This window comes from Anolis carolinensis, chromosome 2, assembly GCF_035594765.1.
Source record: "Anolis carolinensis isolate JA03-04 chromosome 2, rAnoCar3.1.pri, whole genome shotgun sequence".
NCBI classification, from domain to species: domain Eukaryota; kingdom Metazoa; phylum Chordata; class Lepidosauria; order Squamata; family Dactyloidae; genus Anolis; species Anolis carolinensis.
The window spans coordinates 154967230-154985065 of NC_085842.1; the positions used below are offsets into that span (position 1 = coordinate 154967230).

A 17836-nucleotide genomic window follows, 5' to 3' on the forward strand; every position below is an offset into this window, starting at 1 on the left:
TAATTGATCTTGAGTAGAAACAGATTTTAGTGCCGATGTGGAATCCTGGAACAAACACCACCAGATACCAAGATCCCATGGTCCCAAATTTTAGCTCTTATGCCACAACTTAGCTATGCTTAGAGTAGATCCCTTGATCAAAAGCATTTCAGCCAATCATTATTAAGTCTTTGATTAGGATGAGTCTATTTGAGCATGACACTCAACCTAAAAACCTAAGACCAATGAATCAATGGAAACTCAGTAACATCTGTGAATGGTTTAGCAGGCTTTTATGGCACAGAAGAACAATTTAGTAACAGTATTACATGGATAGCCATTCCCTCATTCTTAAGAACAAAAGCCAATAAATATTAGCAACAAAAAAGAAAAACTACTGTAATTCATGTTCTTATTTTCTGCAGTGGAATCAATTTTATATTTAAAGACATGTCCCCTTTTTAAAAAGACAACATTGTCCACATAGTAACAGAACTGTTCAATAGTCATTTCTAAGGTCTCTTCCGTGATTTCCCTTCAAATGTACAAGAAAACAAGAATCCTTGAAAGTACTTTCCATTTTCCTGTACTAAATATGCAACAGGTTGCCTTGATTAATGTAGCTCTTTCCCCACTCATTTCCAGCTAGAGGCAAGAACAAGGTGTGACCACTAAACAATGTATATGGAAGAACTTAGGGCCCTTCCAGACAGGCCCTGTATTCCAGGATCTGATCTTAGGTTTTCTGCTTTAAACTGGATTATATGAGTCCACACTGCCAGATAATCTGGGATAAACAGAAAACCTGAGATCAGATCCTGGGATATAGGGCCTGTCTGGAAGGGCCCTTACAGAACAGAAATCTCAGAGTAATTAAGAAGTACTGTGCTTTTTTAATGGAAGAAAAAGTTATACTATCATGTGTTGTCGAAGGCTTTCATGGCCGGGATCACAGGGTTGTTGTATGTCTTTCGGGCTGTGTGGCCATGTTCCAGAAGCATTCTCTCCTGACGTTTCGCCCACATCTATGGCGGGCATCCTCAGAGGTTGTGAGGTACCTCACAACCTCTGAGGATGCCCGCCATAGATGTGGGCGAAACGTCAGGAGAGAATGCTTCTGGAACATGGCCACACAGCCCGAAAGACATACAACAACCCTATACTATCATGGTCTATACGTGAAAATCAGAAATCAGCATGAGAAGAATGCTACAATTATGTCTTGCTTCAGCAAATCAGAAGGCAAAACAGTGTTTGTGCATGTCTCCAGTTACCCTGTTTACTTCACAGCTTCAAGAAGTACAGGCATATCTCTGTCAACAAAACCTATGACAGTGAAATTCTTTTCTACAAAGCCTTTCTACATCCGTCCAACTCTCTTTTTTCCATTGCTTTGAGTTTTTTTTAAAACAACATCGGCACTTGAAGGTTGTTAGGGAGTTCTGGAGAAACTGACTTTTGGCATCTGGTTGCAGAAATATGTCTGCAATAAACATTGGATAAAAGTGTAACTGGGAAATAAAGGGATTCTATTTTAGCAGAGCCTAATATTGCCATGTGTGCCTGTCCACAACAGACAAGGTAAGAAGCAGCTACCTCCAGAATCCCTTAAAGTTATGTTCCAGTTAAAAACATAACTTGGCAACCAAAGTGGAAAACACAAGAAAAATGAAAGCCGGTGAAATAATGTAACCTTTAAATACTTTTTTTGGACAAAGCTTTCAAATGGATTCTAGAAGATTCAAATGTTTTTGTTTATTTTTGCATACTGCTTGTTTTGAATCCATGTTTGAATGGCTTTTGGGGGGGGGTGTAAGATTCTATCCCTGTTCTTTTCATGTTATTTCTTTCTGTGGCACCAAATTTTCTGTTAAAAAAGTAATGCCCAGGAACATATCTATCATATATACTCCTGTATAAATTGACTTCATGTATAAGTCAAGAGCTGGTTTTGTGAGCAAAATTATGGATTTTGATAAGTCTTTCATTACCTTCAACTTCTATTTTTGTTTACCAGTTCAACAGGTACAGAAGTTTGAAGCTAAGGAGTAATCTACAACTCCCAGAATCCCTTGCCAGCATAACAATTGGCTGGACTGGCTGAAAAATTCTGAAAGTTAAGATCCAAAAATATGTTCTTGGTGTATGTTTAGGCGCAAATCAAGAAGTTTCTTAAATGAATACATTTGAAGAAATGTGTCCTTTCCCTGAATTTAAACTCATTGCTTCGAACCCTGTCATCACTTGATTATGCATGAATTACTACATCCTCCTTTTACTCTCAATGCATTCTTTAGAAATTCAAGAAAGTGGATTGTGCCATAACAATATGAACGATCCATAAAGGAGGGTCATTAATATAGTATGTGGATTTTGAAACAAGAACACACAAGTTTTAGTTTTGATGAGAAGGGACCAAAAGCTTGAGTGTGCTTCATTCTGAGATTGTGTATGAATGAGTCTAAATTCCTGCCAAGAGACATATTATATTAACACAGAATTGACAAAAAATAATCTCAATAAATCCTAATAGCACCCAAGTGATTAAGAAACTTAGGCTCCCAATTTGAATTCCTAAAATAAAGCTTGAGGCATGTAGTGTTGTTTCACAGAGCAGTGATATTTCTAGACTGACTTATAGCAGACAGTGCTGGCATCCTTCTTCCCCTGGAAACCAATGGGAGTATTAATATCTGCTATTAACACTGATCCTATCTCATAAATCCAGCCTGTCCGTTACCACAGAACTCAAATAAAGGTGTTCTGAGGTCAAAAGGATGTGGTGTCCAAATGAGGCTTGCTCTTCCAAGAGAAAAGAAGCAAAAACAATCTCTACAGCAAGCATCAGCTCCACATGGAGAAAACCCAAAAAGTGGGTTTTAAATGTCATGTTTTTCAAAGTGAGAATTGATGCTGGAACTAGTTCTAAAAACCGGCTGGCTGAGCCTGAGCTGCAGCTGAAGATAATCAATCAAGCGGCTCAGAATGATTGAGGCGGCGAGTAAGTGCTGAAGCAAAGGGGAAGTAAAAAGGGGAAAAGGGGGCAGGTTACAAGCCATTTGAGGCCTTGGAGATTACTAAGTCACATAAACCCATTTTAGTGTTTTGTCTGCAGTCCGATGGTTCTTAATGGCTTCCAGTGGATAAATGCACAATACAGGAGTTACAAGTAGGGATTGTGAGGTGGCAAGCCCTCTGACAACAGCTATGTTATGGAGATGCTGGATCATCACCTGATATGACTATTACCAGATTTCGGAGCTGCTGCCATGGTGTGTACTTGGATCGACATAGGGTGTCCTAATACAATGGAAAAGATCTGTGGTGCCAGAAACAGTATTTTCCTTTGACATCAAACTTTGGTAGTGTACCCTTGTTAAGAATTTGGAAGAACCAATTCATTATGAAGAACAGGACATGGCACACCTTCAGAAATGGGGAACACTTCACAAGCAGCAGTAGTTCTGACACTCTTAAGACTGTAGGGCAGTGGTTCTCAACCTGTGAGTCCCATCCCCAGAAGTTTTGGCTTCAACTCCCAGAAATCCTAACAGCTGGTAAATTGGCTGGGATTTCTGGGAGTTGTAGTCCAAAACACCTGGGGACCCACAGGTTGAGAATCACTGCTGTAGGGGATTCCATTAGGAAAACACGCAATCTTGTTACCCAAAACACTCAGGGAAGAGTAGCTGTGTGTCACAAAGCAAGAGATTCAAACACAAGAAGGCAGTGAACGGGAGGTCAAAGTATGTCCTGTGCAGATTTAGAAGCAGTTATAACCACACTGTGGGGAAAATCAGTCAGTGATTTGGCCCCATGTGTTGCTGATATTTTTAATTAAGACAAGGGGTACAACTTATGTTTCCATTCTTGTTGCTGACTCCAGTTCCTTGCTTGCTTTTCAGACTGCCACTATTTTACCTTGTTCCAAAATGAGCAGGATTTCCATAGGTGACTTCCAAAAATGGAAAAATGGAAAATGGAAAAAGTGGAAAAAAGAACAGGGCAAATATTAGATGTATCTGTGACAAATGTCCAAGATACAATTAGTATACTGTACTGTTAATGTAATATTTGGAACTCAAAACTGACACCCTCCTGTTAAATTATTTCACCCCTTTCTTGAAATCCATTTCTCCAAGATGCTCCTTCTAGTTTCATTTTCTTCCAGTGACTTTCCCATCAGTGAAACAGGCTTAACCAATATGAATGATTTGATTATAAATGATGGGGTAATTGTTCCCATTACTTGGCTAAAAGTCAAATGGCTAATATTTCTTATGATTTTGCACACTTCTTTACAAATATAGATAACATTTTCACTCTGATAATACCAGATTCCCTGGGATTATCCTTCTAGATATCAACATCCATTGGTGATATGCAGATATAAGCCAAACCAAGGAGATAATAATAACCACAAAAACTGCACATTTGCATTATTTTGATGCTCTTGCAAAAGCAATATCATCTCGATGCATCACCTAAACCAGTGGTTCTCTACCTGTGGGTCCCCAGATGTTTTGGCCTTCAACTCCCAGAAATCCTAACAGCTAGTAAACTGACTGGGATTTCTGGGAGCTGTAGGTCAAAACACCTGGGGACCCACAGGTTGAGAACCACTGACCTAAAGAGTAATACAGACATTATTAGGCTAATATATAAGCCAAACTCTTCTTTGAATTTAAATTTGTCCACCATTCCACATACATCTATACGACCTTCTCATTTTCCTTTTCCCAGCAAAGCTCTATAAATACTAATATCTGTAAGCTTTAGTTGTTGTGGCTGTCATTATTGTTCACCATTCAACTCTCACTTTAAAAAACTGAGATTCTATTAAAATCAAGCACTTAACATAAATATTAAAATAATGGTAAGGACAAAATATATCTCTACATAGAACTTCATAACTACAGTAGCACCTATTCCCATAAACAAAAGCAAATCTGGGTTGGCAGGGAACAAAGTATGATATGCTGAGACGATGGTTTGAGAACTCTTTTGACTGTCCTCGATGAACATGTTAAATGTGTTTGTATTTTTCTTTTCTGTTTACAGTTGACAATCTTAATAAAATTCATTTCACTAACCAGTTCATTCTATGCCACTATGGATATCAAAGAATCCTTTAAAAGCCTTCAAGAGGAGGGTAAGTAGCATTTTACCAAAAAAAGGAAGAAGAAGAAAAAGAAAAAAAATGAGTGGCAATGGCAGGTTCTCCTACTGGTTCTCATGTGCTGTTGCTCTGCCATGTGCCTGGCTTCCTAAACCCACCAGTCCATAAAAGGGGAAAATCATGTACAAGTTCATTTCTCAGTTTCCCAGGATGAGCTTGACAAAAGAAGCCACATCTGTCTCTTTGGATTCGTGCAGGGTGAAGAAACGGTGTTGCTAAAATGGGTGGGGTTGGGGGTTGGATGAAAAAAGAAGAAGAGAATACATGTTAAGTTTCGTTTTGACCTGTTCTGCTGTGCTTTACAGTTCCTTGTCCTGGGTGTTTGTGTGTGTGTGTATATGTGTATATGTGTGTGTGTGTGTGTGTATATACACACACACACACACACACATGAATTCACAGGTATATAGATATTGCACTACTTTCCCCCAGAGACTCATAAAAATACTATTTTAATTCGCACAATTTTATCACAGCAAAATATAAATGTGCTCCTGGCCAGATGAAGACCAAGTGGATATGATTTCTCTACAAATATGGTTATGCAAGTTTTTCAGGGCCATCAGTAAAAAGTCCAGCATAAAAAAACCACTGAGAATTATGCATACAAGAATCAGTCACTGAACTGGATATAATACATCAACAAAAGCATCTGTTATATACCCTGTGTGTATATGAGAAAAACAAGCTACTTCTCATGTCTACAGAACCTCTACTATGTGGCAAGTGCTTTTAATGTCATTCTCTCTCCCTTCTCGCCCTTCCTCTCTGGCATTATCATTGCAAATAAAGTCTACAAAGTAGGCCATTGATATGATTTTTCCCATATAAAGGGAGCCAAGAGTCAAAGAGAATGATACGCTCCAAGCCACAACAGCAAGTTCATCAAGTTCATGGCTGAGGAAGGACCATAAGCTACTTCATCCTGACAACATCCAACACTCTCCTCCACCAAAAATAGATTGAAGCCAAGGGATCTTCTTTCATGAGGAAAGAAATGTGAAATTCTTCCAATGTTTAAAAAAGAGTCCAGAAACAATTATTCAGCCAACAGGCAAGCGGGCTTTGGATTTGAAGAGAAGGTCTAGGTGGGAGGACATGTAATTTCAACATGCGAAAGGCAGAAGAAAGAGATAAAACCAACCAAGCAGAGAAGTAAGGTAAAGACCAATGTGAGAGAAGAACCTAATCATGAAATCCCCTTTCAGAGCAATTTGGGAATGAATCATACAATCATATACGCACATACACATACTGAGACATACACAGACCACCCTAGGACTGTGCCAAATCACAATGAAGTATTTATACACTGCTGTGTATATGCACACTCGGTGTATTTTATATTTGGGGAAGTTATACCCCATGCAAGAACATTGTGCTTTAAATCCAACTGTTAGTCCCAAATAGAACAAACTGGCAGACTCAGCGGAATTAACACAATAGCTGATATATTAAGGTCTCATTGAGTCAATAGATCTCCTCTAGTTAGAACTAACGTTTAGGCATATGATTGGATAGGACTGTATGCAAACAGGCACCATTTGTGCAAAAAATAATTTTATACAATACTGCAGTTGTAGATTCTTATTCATCTGAACATTCTATGTGCAGAAGGCATGTGTGTGTATGTATAGTGGGTATGGGATGCAAATTTTGGACAATGAGTTAGCCTAATGACAATAGCACAATATTCCTAAACTCAGCTGTAGGAAGCATGTTCCTACACAGGATAATGATAAGAAGGGGGTATAATGTGGTCCTGTAAACCACCATGTTAAGTACACATTATTGCTAACTGTCATTAAGGAAAATGCCTGAATTAACAAAATCGATTGACTAAACCCACTAGATCTCTAGATGTTGCAACCATTATAAGTAACAAAACTATTATAAGTCACAACTGCTTGATCAAACAGTGACCTAGTGAAGAAATATTTTCTACATAGGTAGTTTTAAGATCTTCCGTTAGTTGCCCATTTCACAATCACAATGCATAATTGCAGATAAGATTTATATACCTATCACGTAAACTTAAGACATTTGTATACATGGATCTGTAAATCCATAAAGAACTGTATAATAACAAACTAGATGGGCCAATATTAAATGTTATAGTCAAAAAGTGTATAGTATGACCATAATCTTTGCACATTAGTATCTAGTGTTTTCTAGATACTGTACATTTCTCTGAAACAATGGCCAGTACCGTGTTCAACTATTAGTTAGATACCAAAATCACTCTCTTGTTAACACTAATTGTACCAAAGATACAACTGCATTAACAATGGGGTAAATCAAACATTAGCTTCACCTAAAAGGCACCTAAAAGATACCACATTTAATGACATTTACAACTTAATATAACTTAAGATTCATATTCTTCACTGGGTCTTAGTTTACTAGTCTTCTTATTGGTATGATTAATATAGCCTATGGAAATTTTATTCATAAACCATTAATACAATGCTGATTCTGCAGGCTGCACTGCTGCAAAAAGGGTCCATTTCTATCCCTGCACCTGGGTGTTGAGTAGATAGTTGACTAGATCATTTGTAAGAGATTCCCTCAACCTTGATGCCTAGGGCCCTCTGATCCAAAATCTAACCGCAATAATTAACCCAAGACAAAAACCTGATTACAGCTGCGTGAAACATGAGGATGTGCACAAAAAAAGCCATTTTTAAACTTTCCAACTTGGAAATTATTTCCACATCGACAACTGAAAAGCTGCTGTTTGACAGCCTTGGAAGCCACTTGCCCCAAAGCATCAGTCAGCTACTGCCTTCATATCTTGCTCATAGCTTGAAAAAGGTTACTTCTTTAGACTATATACATCAGAACTCCTAAGCTAACATTTGTGTTTCTGGGAAATGCAGTAAAAAAACCAGTGGCTTTCCAAAGACGTTTGGTCAGTCAGTGTGGGAGGATAATGCTGGCCTAGATAGGCTTGACAGAACACTGGAATAGGATACCCAATCAGTAGATGCTGTTTACAAGCTTACAACTATGGTCCTCACCACCACCCCCATTTTTAACAAATCAATATCCCCTTTTTTAACAAAAAATAATCTATCTGGAAGGCATGTTTGCAATTAATGATATCTTTGCAAGGGAACTCCCCGGAAAAAAACTTTCAAGGAAGCCTTGAGTTCACCAGGACACATTTTGTAAACTACGTCAATAGTAAAAGGGAGACTTCAAATAAGAAAATGAGCTCTCTCTGTGCCTGAAACATCATCTCATTTTCCATTTGAAATTTTAGCTTCACAGGAAAGCAAGGAAGCAGCCCCAGCCTAAAAAGCCAAGCTTATTCCAGCACCACAATGTCTGCCATGGGAAAGTGAAAAAAGGGAGAAAAATCCAAACCACAGGACCTTACAACACTAATGTCAGCCATAAAATACCACAATGCTGAGATACATCTGAAAGGTGATCCAACATCCTAATTCAATAGAAATGGCACAGGGCTGCCAACCAGAGCCTGGCCGCAGCACACACATTTCCTGGTGAACCTTGTGTGTACTAAAAAGCCACATGGTAAAATCTTGCTGTTTGGTTTGAAGAGGGCTGGGCAAAAGCATGTATGTTCTATGTATGTGTACAGATAACCTTTTTAAAAACAAGACTATTCAGCCGGATCTTCCCTTGTGTCCAAAGATGGCAAAAAATGCTGCATCTTTATAACCGCATTATATATTTTTGTTTCTGCAGAACTGCCATAGGTGTTATTTAACATGTTACAATCATTTTTTGAGCTTTAGCTTATTTTTCTGAGTCATCCCCTTAGAAACATAATGAGGCAGGCTTCGGAGAACCTCACCGCCATTTCACCTTCTGAGAGTTATGTTCAGCAAAAAAAGGAACGCACAAGGAAGGGGAAAAGAGGACACGGCTATCTCAGTTTGTCTATGAGCATTTTCAAGATGTGAGCAGCAGGGATTTGGAATTTTGGGAAAGAGCTGAGAAGAAAGCTTTAAGGAAAGAATATGGTTTATAAGCCATGTTCTGAGGTATCTTGAAGTTTACCAGGAGCTCCAATGGAATCAACAGCAGTAGACATACTCTCCTGAAAATTTAATCTGCTCACTGCCACCCATTTTCTCTATTGGTCTGTAGTCTCAGTGGGATGAATGCATGAAATGGTGGCAGAGGTCAGAAGAATTAGCCAGTAATAACAGCAACTGTTAGCATTTCTACAGCAAATGACTGAAAACATTTATATGCATCATCTCACTGCAGTCTACACTAGGTAGTCATGTCTTAGTAGCCCTCCTCTAAAGACAGGAGGGAAAGCAAACAACTGAGAAACATTAGCCTAAGGCCAGTTTGTGAATTCAGAGCAGAAATATCAATCAAGTTGGAGATCTGAAAGCATTTTATATTACATTAAGCAGCACTGCTCCGCGTGATTTGTCAATATAACACAAAGATTGACTACATAACATGATAAAATTTGGCACTGAACACAAGGTCAGAGGTTCATGTATGGCAATTCTGGAGGGAACTTGTGCGTGAGTCCGCCAGCCATCAATCTACCCCAGTTCCGCTTGTGTTACCCCTGAATCTATCTAAATAAACTCACCATTAGCTCAGAGTATGTTGGCCTTTCTTTGGAATTCTTCTTCAAGCTTTAAAGAAAAGGGAAAATATTACATCTCTATATGTATTCTGTACAGGCAAACAGACAAATAATAAAACTAAATACAATGGAAGACCTCTTTTAAAAGCAGTGTGGTGGACATTGAACATACTCACTTAACACTGAACATACTCAGCCAGTCATATAAACAAGAAATACAGTACCAGCAGTTCAATCAAGGCTATTTTGGAAAATTCCAAATAATATTTCCTGGATATCATCGTTATCGAACTAAAGGCAAGAAATACTGTGTGCCTTTTGTCATATTTGCATCTATGAAGAACTTAATTTGCTGAATTTGAGAAAATTATATAAGCACAGTAAGAACATCTCCTCCTTGGAAGTTGTTTTATTGTTGATTTAATTCTGAATCAGTTGTTAACTCTGTGTTTTTAAATTGTAAGTGACTTTGGAGATATATCAAAAAGTGAGGTAACAAAACTAACAGTATCAATATGGTATCAGGGCTGTACATATCCAAAACCAGCCATAGATATGCAATGGCTGAGCAATTTCTAGGTTTTTTTTTTAAAAAAATCCTTATTCAGTCAATTTGAAACAAGTTGAATGAACATATAGTAGATGTCTACCTCTACCTCCCGTTCCACTACTGTCTTAACAAGTTTGCAAGTTTCTCCTGCATATGGAAAGTTTTCAGATGATTGGGCCAGTAATTTAGTTCAAAACAAGGTTTTGTTTCTAATCACATGGATAATATCTGCACATAGGTGCACATAGGTGTACCTTAAAGTATCTTCCAAGTTATGGCAATAATAAGCAGGGTTTTCTGAGATGAGCATGTGCGGCTTGCCTACAATCACCTACAGTTTTCATGGACAAGCAGGGAATCAAACCCTCATCTAGAGTCTTAGTGCACTGGTCAAGCCACTACACCATGGAGAAGCTATAATTTTTTCCAGATTTGCCACTTTCTTTATAAGCAAAGCAAAAGAACCAGAGACAAAAGCTCAGTGGAATTACTGCACTCCTCTCCTTGTGTGTTGATTCAACATGCTTCCAAAAGGAGTGAGTTCCACATGATTGACCATCCAGGCTACCAATGCTCCATAACGTACAAAAGCTGAGATGCTGAATTTTAAGCAAACTTTTATTTCTGAAATATGTAAAATATAATGCGGCATTACCATACATAATGATAATTGTTGCATACATATAAATTAATTATTGGTGACAACAACAAATATATCTTATATGTATTATACAACCAGAAGAGAGAAGGAATTAATCAGGATGCAGCAGAGACAGAAGTGGAAACATTCTAGATATGTGCCACACATAGACCGCTCAGGTGTCTGCTTTTCCTCCAACATGGGAACGACTGGGATGAACTTCAGCTTCCAATACTGAAAACTAAATTCCAATGGATATATTTCCTAATACTATAGATCATATTTTATATGTGGGGGTATCCTTGAGCAATTACCAAGGAGTGGAGGGTCAGTCATTGCCTCTGCCTCTGAGTTTACACTTGCAATGACCATATCTCATGGGAAACTGCTAAGTGTTGGCAGCAACTCCAACACTCTTATCCTAATCACACATGGTTCCAAGTAACATTGAAATAAATCTACATATAGATGACCTAGGCACTTCTCTATGCAGGGATCAAAAATGTGGCCACTGAGATAAAAGCTCAACAACGTGGCCTTGTTCTCCACTACCTAACTCTAAATGCTACTTACTGGATACCTTTGTACATATGATGTGTGCTTAGGCTTACAGTCTAAATAGTTGGTTAGCTGGTCTTTCATACCTATGAATTTTGCTTCCATGGATTCAATCATTCACATCTTGAATTTTTTTAAATTCAAAAAGCAAACATTAATTATGTCATTTTATATAGGGGATGCAATTTTATTATGCCATTGTATATAAAGAAATTTAAGCATCTACAGATTTCAGTATCACAGGGAAATCTTGGAACCAAACCCTAATGGAGACCAGGGACCCACTGTATATTTGAAGAAAAATCACTGTCAAATTACAATAACTGCAGTCTGTGAGAGATGGGAAGAATGTTCCTTAGCTCTTGAACCACACTTCAATTACAAGGATAGACAGCAGGAAAAGATAAATTGACAAACTGGTATTAAATGAATATAAGTTTGTAGTGTAGACACAGCTCTCTATATTCTTCCATGAGCAGATACATCCAGAATTCATGTACTGACTCTGAAAACAAATATGAGTTGCATTGTCTTTCTTTCACTTCTGATCCCTTCAACTAACAAAAAATACAATTGGTGTTATTTATCGTCATCTGCAAATAACTTTGTTACAATGGGCTGCTGGGGCAAAAATGTTTGTCTCTGGCCAGAGTGCTGGGGGAGGGAGTGGGGGGGGGGATGAATGGTTAAAAGATCATTTATTTCAGTCTCCCTCCTGCAGAAAATAGCTTTGAAGACAGGATGTAATAGCCACTCTCTTCCTGGCAGGGTATTTATGGGGAAGATTATTGGAGAGACTTGAAAAAGATCTTGACACGTACACAAGCCTTGGCAGAGAAGGGAAGGAGGTGTAAAGCGTCACACTGGGAGAAACAAAAGTGCTATCATCAGTTTACTATAACTGCTGGGATTTGCCAAATCTGAAAGGAAGTGCAGGATGCTTACTGAAGGGATATTTCCTGCCTATCTCTTGCTTCATCATCACAGAGCTCAGGTTTACAAAAACTCTTATGCTGTGTAATAACAAAGATCAAGAGTTCCTTCCCTCTCTCTTTCAGAGACCATCTTCAAAACCCAATACTTTTTACCTTAATGATTTACTGGAATTTATTTGTGTCGGCTTTTCTTCCTAGCCACTTGTAGACCAGAAGACAGTTGTGCAATTCCTGTTGTTGTTATATACCTTATTTTTGACATATAGTGACTTACCATGGGGCTTGTGTCCTTGCCTTCCTCTGGGGCAGAGAGTGTGATTTACTCAGGTAATCCAGTGGATTTCCATGACTGAGCAAAGATTTGAGCTCTCATTTCCAGAATAGTAGTTACACTACACTGGCTGAGACAAAAATAATATTCCTAAATTATTTTAAAACGTTCAAAGTAACAATGGGAATATCACCCGCTACACCTGAACAAGAGAATAGACTTCATTTTAACCTCAAAAGAAGGCCTGATTCTTTAGGTAGCCTTCAGAGTGCAAAGAGCCTCACTGTTGTATCGCAACAGTCATTTGCTTTATATAGCATTCTAACTATTTTACAGCATAAGCTGAGGCGGAATTTGTCCCCTTTGTCTTTCCAGTATATCTGGGCATGTTGCCCAAGAGAAATAAGGGCTTGAGTTCTGACACATTCCATTATTTCCTACAAAGACCAGTTGGGGGTCAGCATGACATTTCCTGAAAGCCAAAAGAAACTATCCTTGAAGAAAGTTCACTCACACACACGTGTCTCAGCTCAGGAAGGAGGCTGCGGAAGTAGAGCCAGCTGACGTAAAGGACAGACTTACATACGTGCCTTTCCCATGTCCCTTGGGAGATCTGGCCTGTTTTCAAAACAATGGACCAACTTCCCCAAGCAAGGCTTGTGCCCATAGCTTAACAGCCATAAGTAGAGATGGGAAAAATGAACTGCATAATCTCAATGAATGTCACATTTTCACACTTCCCCAATTTTATTGAAAGGAAATACACTCCTCATCTTGAGAAAGTTTTAAAAGGCATTGTTATGAATAAAAGCAAAACAACATCCACGTTTTTAAATGTGAATGACTAAAATGAGGGTAACTGAAAAATATGCACAAACCAGCTTCAGTCAGTGGGGAAAATACTTATATGAAGTGAACTGGGGAAAAAAGCATGCAAATTAGGGAACAAAATCATTTTACATTGTGTACAGATTTCAGTCTGGGAAGATAATACAAAATCCCATAATCTGATATGAAAGAAAGACTGAAAGGAAATGCAAGTGGATTCTCCAGTGGAGAATGACACTAAGCCATGGGCAAGCAGGTTGTTGAAAAAATCTCCTTCCACCCCAAGCAGGAATGAGGAGTGTAAAATAATAAGTGTTCTCTGAAGAACACTTCATATGTCGTTTCTATTTTATTCCTTACAATTGGAAGGAAGACAACAACAGTTAGTACCATTCACCCAATGCTTCAAAGATTTTACCTACCAACCTGATTCCTAGGATGATGTGTTTTGCCATTCAGAACTCCCACTGCAACACGAGACAGTTCTCAAGAGCTCAATATTTTATCATTACGTCTTAGCAAAAAATTACCACTAGGAGACACTGTCACCCCAAACAGGCACAATACATTCATTTTTGCCCCCTGGGTGTTTCAAGTTTTCCATAAAGCATTCACACCCTGAGGGAACTGCATGTTTTTTGTCTTAACCCAGGGCCCAATTAATTCAAACTATGTTATTTCAAAAGAACAACATACATTTTCAAGCCTCTGCAAGGAAGAACTATACAAAACAGACACCCAACAATGTGCACTCAATACTAAGGAATCAATACTAAGGAATATAGGAAAACTAAGGGGGAAAGTACATAGATAAGAAGTTAATTTTAGCACAGATTCAGTGCAAAAACAAAGGTTGTCCTTTGATCTCAACTTTGTAAAATAAACTTTTTCAAAATTACTGCCTCCAGTACTTTACTAGAGCAAGATCATGCCCTTATAAATGAGATAAGAAAGTCAAAACAGTTTGGAGATTAGGAAAGTGTCCACTCCTAGACTGTGGAATACTCCTCCATGGAAGGCTCCAGCCACTTCTACACTGCCATACAATCTGGATTATCAAAGCAGATAATCCACATCATTTGCTTTGAACTGGATTATATGAGTCTATAATCCATATAATCCAGTCCAAAGCGGATAATCTGGATTTTATATGGCAGTGTAAAAGGGGCCTTCATTGCTCCCCACCTCTTTTCCTTCCTCACTGCTCTCTTTTCATCAGAGACGAAGAGCTTTTTATTTTAAAAGGCTTTCACTTTTCAACTGGTTGTGCAGATGCTCTTTATCAGAGCAAAAAGGTTTTATAAGAGCCGATTCAGACAAGCAGAGTTTTGACATGTGAAATCTCTCTCTCTCTCTCTCTCTCTCTCTCTCTCTCTCTCTCTCTCACACACACACACACACACACACACACACACACACGTGCACACATGTCAAAGCTTTGTGATGTAAACAGCAGGTTGGAGTCCTGATAAACTAGTCATTGCAATGAACTTTGCAACATCAAAAGCACTGGTTGCAACAATACTCTGCTGCCTGAGAAAAAGCATTTAGATGGGAGTTTTTTTTTGTCAAAGTCCCAGATACAGTAGAATAAGACCCATCTGGGATGTAACCTTCCAGACCAACCTTCTACACAAAACCCAGCACATGCTGGGAGAAAAAGTGCTTACCACTGTGAGGTAAAATCAACAAACTCTGCTGAGAAGTTTGCCGGGAGCTGCGGTGACGGCTCTTCCACTACTTGTTTCAGCTGCTGGAATGGCGTCCCCCAGGAGTCATATGGAAACCGCAAGATTGCCAGTTCGATCTGGATGTGGAAAAGAGATTACGTGGAATCAGTACTACTCTTTTCGGGTTTTTTACTGCTATAATCATTAATACTAATCTGTACATCATGAATAGTATTCATGATGTATGTCTGATCACAAAGGCTCTTAACATGGCGTGATGGACCAAATTTGGTACACACACACATCATGATCCAACTTAAAATACTGACAGGGTTTGGGTGGGAGTGCTGGTAGAGAAAGTTGGAATCCAGTCACATTCAGAGAGATGAATGAGTCTCATCCACAACTGTAAGCATGGCTGTCAGTCTACTTGCCATGCTGCATCTCCCACCATCCTTACCCTTTCACGAGGTAGGCTGTGGATGATGGAAGTTGAATCCCAACAAGAAGTCTGAACTATCTGAACAGTTAGGAGGAGAACCACAAGTTCCAGCCCAGCCAGATCTTGGGCTGATGGGAGTTGCAGACAACCAGACCTGGAGCTGATGGGAGCTGTAGCCTGACCAGAGACTTTATCACATTGGGATATAATCCGTTTATATCAGTATTCATGCCATATATTTTTAGGACTGGATGCAAAGTGCACTGAGATGGGAGGCATACTCTCCTCATTACACCTGATTCTTATGATGTGAAAATACTGCACTTCGACTCATCTCACCATGAAAGGCTGACTCCTCCCGATCCATTCAAAACATCCCTACATCACTCTATGACCTTTTAAAAAGTATAGTTGCTGATGGGATGCATACAGATTTCCCTATTACACACACAAAAAATTAGTGCTCCAGCAGTGGAAGAATTTGTAGTATTTCAAAAAAAAATGACTACAATTCCGTGTGCAAATAATCTGTTTCTGCGGCACTTTGCAGATGGATTCCAACGGAATAGTGACGGGATTGGGGAAAACATCATATGATGGGACCCGTTCAAAATTATTCCTAAACTATCTCAGAAACAGAATATTTCCGAATGTGATAGGTCCCGGGTCTCGAGCCATTAGCTGTACGATTTTATAAAAGGTCCCATTGTAAGAATATGCATTTTCTAATAGTACCATTCATAAAATCTAAGAGCAAACAGTGAGTATTTCTAATAAATAATAGCATTACAAAGGGATATCTAAAATACTTTTTCAAAGAGCGCTCTCCATGTTCCTCTTAATGTTGGCATATGCTGCCACCTGCAGACAAACCTATGAAGTTGCACTGACTTTTCAGCTTTTGGCCCTCAAGCTTCACTGTGTAGTTCCCGCCCTGCCACCCTTCGACTCCCTCTCCCTCCTCCCTTCCATTCCTCCTTGGAAATGCTTGGTTCTCTGGGTGCCTCTAAGGCACAGCCTGTACAGGTCCCTGGAGACAGCATGTCTCTGGGAATATTTAAAAACAGCAGTCTATGAGGCCAGTTTTGCTGGTTTGGGCCATGTACTCATCAGACTCCTTGGAGACCTCTGTGCCAAGGGAGGAGGACACACAGCACACTCTCATTCTCTCTCTCTCTTTCTCTGAGAGACTCCCCACACCCAACCCATGAAGAATGTTGCAAGAAGAGGGGACTACCCATTCCCTAGAGAAAGATGCTGACTTGCCAACAGAAACTTTTTCAGTTTGTTTTGAACACAATTTTTGTACTGCAGGCAAGTAAAAGATGTGTAAAGGGGAAAAAAAAGAGAAAATAAGAATGAAGGGTAGCGACCTGGAGAGTGATTGCTTTTGCAGGACACATTTCACAGTCAAGCACTGCACATAGGGTACATTCAGGATATTCAACATTCATAACTGCCCCAAATCCCCTTGGGGAAATAGGGCGGGATAACAACAACAACAACAACAACAACAACAACAACAACAACAACAACAAACACAGTAACCAAAAAGCCTGAGAAAATTGCAACAACTAAGTTCTGGAAAGAACTTTGGGAAAATAATAATAATAACTACAACAAAAACGCTGAGTGGATAAAGGAGTTTGAAGGAAAATTCTGACAGAACAAAATGGAACAGATGGAAATAACAACTGAAATGATCAGCAAACGAGTGCAAAAAGTCAAAACTGGACATCGCCTGGTAGTGATCAACTGCATGGATTTTGGCTCAAATATCTGATTAGCTTACATGGAAAAATGGCCCAACAATTAAAAGAGATGCTGCAAAAAGGAAGTATCAGTGAATGGCTAACAACTGGGAGAACATATCTAATACAAAAGGATTCAGCAAAAGGAGCAGCACCAGGAAACTACAGGCCAATTAACGTGTCTACCCACTATGTTTAAACTACTGACTGGTATCATAGCTGACAGAATTCAGGACTATCTTGAAGAAAAAAACATCTTGCCAGATGAACAGAAAGGCAACAAACGGAAAAGCAGAGGCACAGAAGACCAGTTATTAATTGACAAAATGATTCTGGAGAACTGTAAAAGCCAAAAAGCTAATCTTCACATGACGTGGATTGACTACAAAAAGGTCTTTGACTCACTCCCACATAGCTGGATCATCAAGTGCCTGGACGCCATTGGGATCTG

General features: G+C 39.0%; 1 protein-coding gene across 3 annotated transcripts in view; it reads right to left on the reverse strand.

Annotated features, from left to right (window-relative positions):
• Nucleotides 1-255: 255 nt before the first annotated feature.
• Nucleotides 256-17836, reverse strand: part of map2k6 (mitogen-activated protein kinase kinase 6) — a 114371-nt gene continuing 96790 nt past the window's right edge. For all 3 annotated transcript variants that reach the window (XM_062970867.1, XM_003216980.4, XM_062970868.1), the window contains 3 exons: nucleotides 15193-15329; nucleotides 9744-9789; nucleotides 256-5373 (listed from right to left, as the gene is read on the reverse strand). In XM_062970867.1, coding sequence (XP_062826937.1) covers nucleotides 5296-5373; nucleotides 9744-9789; nucleotides 15193-15329 — 261 coding nt within the window. In that variant the 3' untranslated portion in view covers nucleotides 256-5295. The remainder of the gene's footprint in view (nucleotides 5374-9743; nucleotides 9790-15192; nucleotides 15330-17836) is intronic.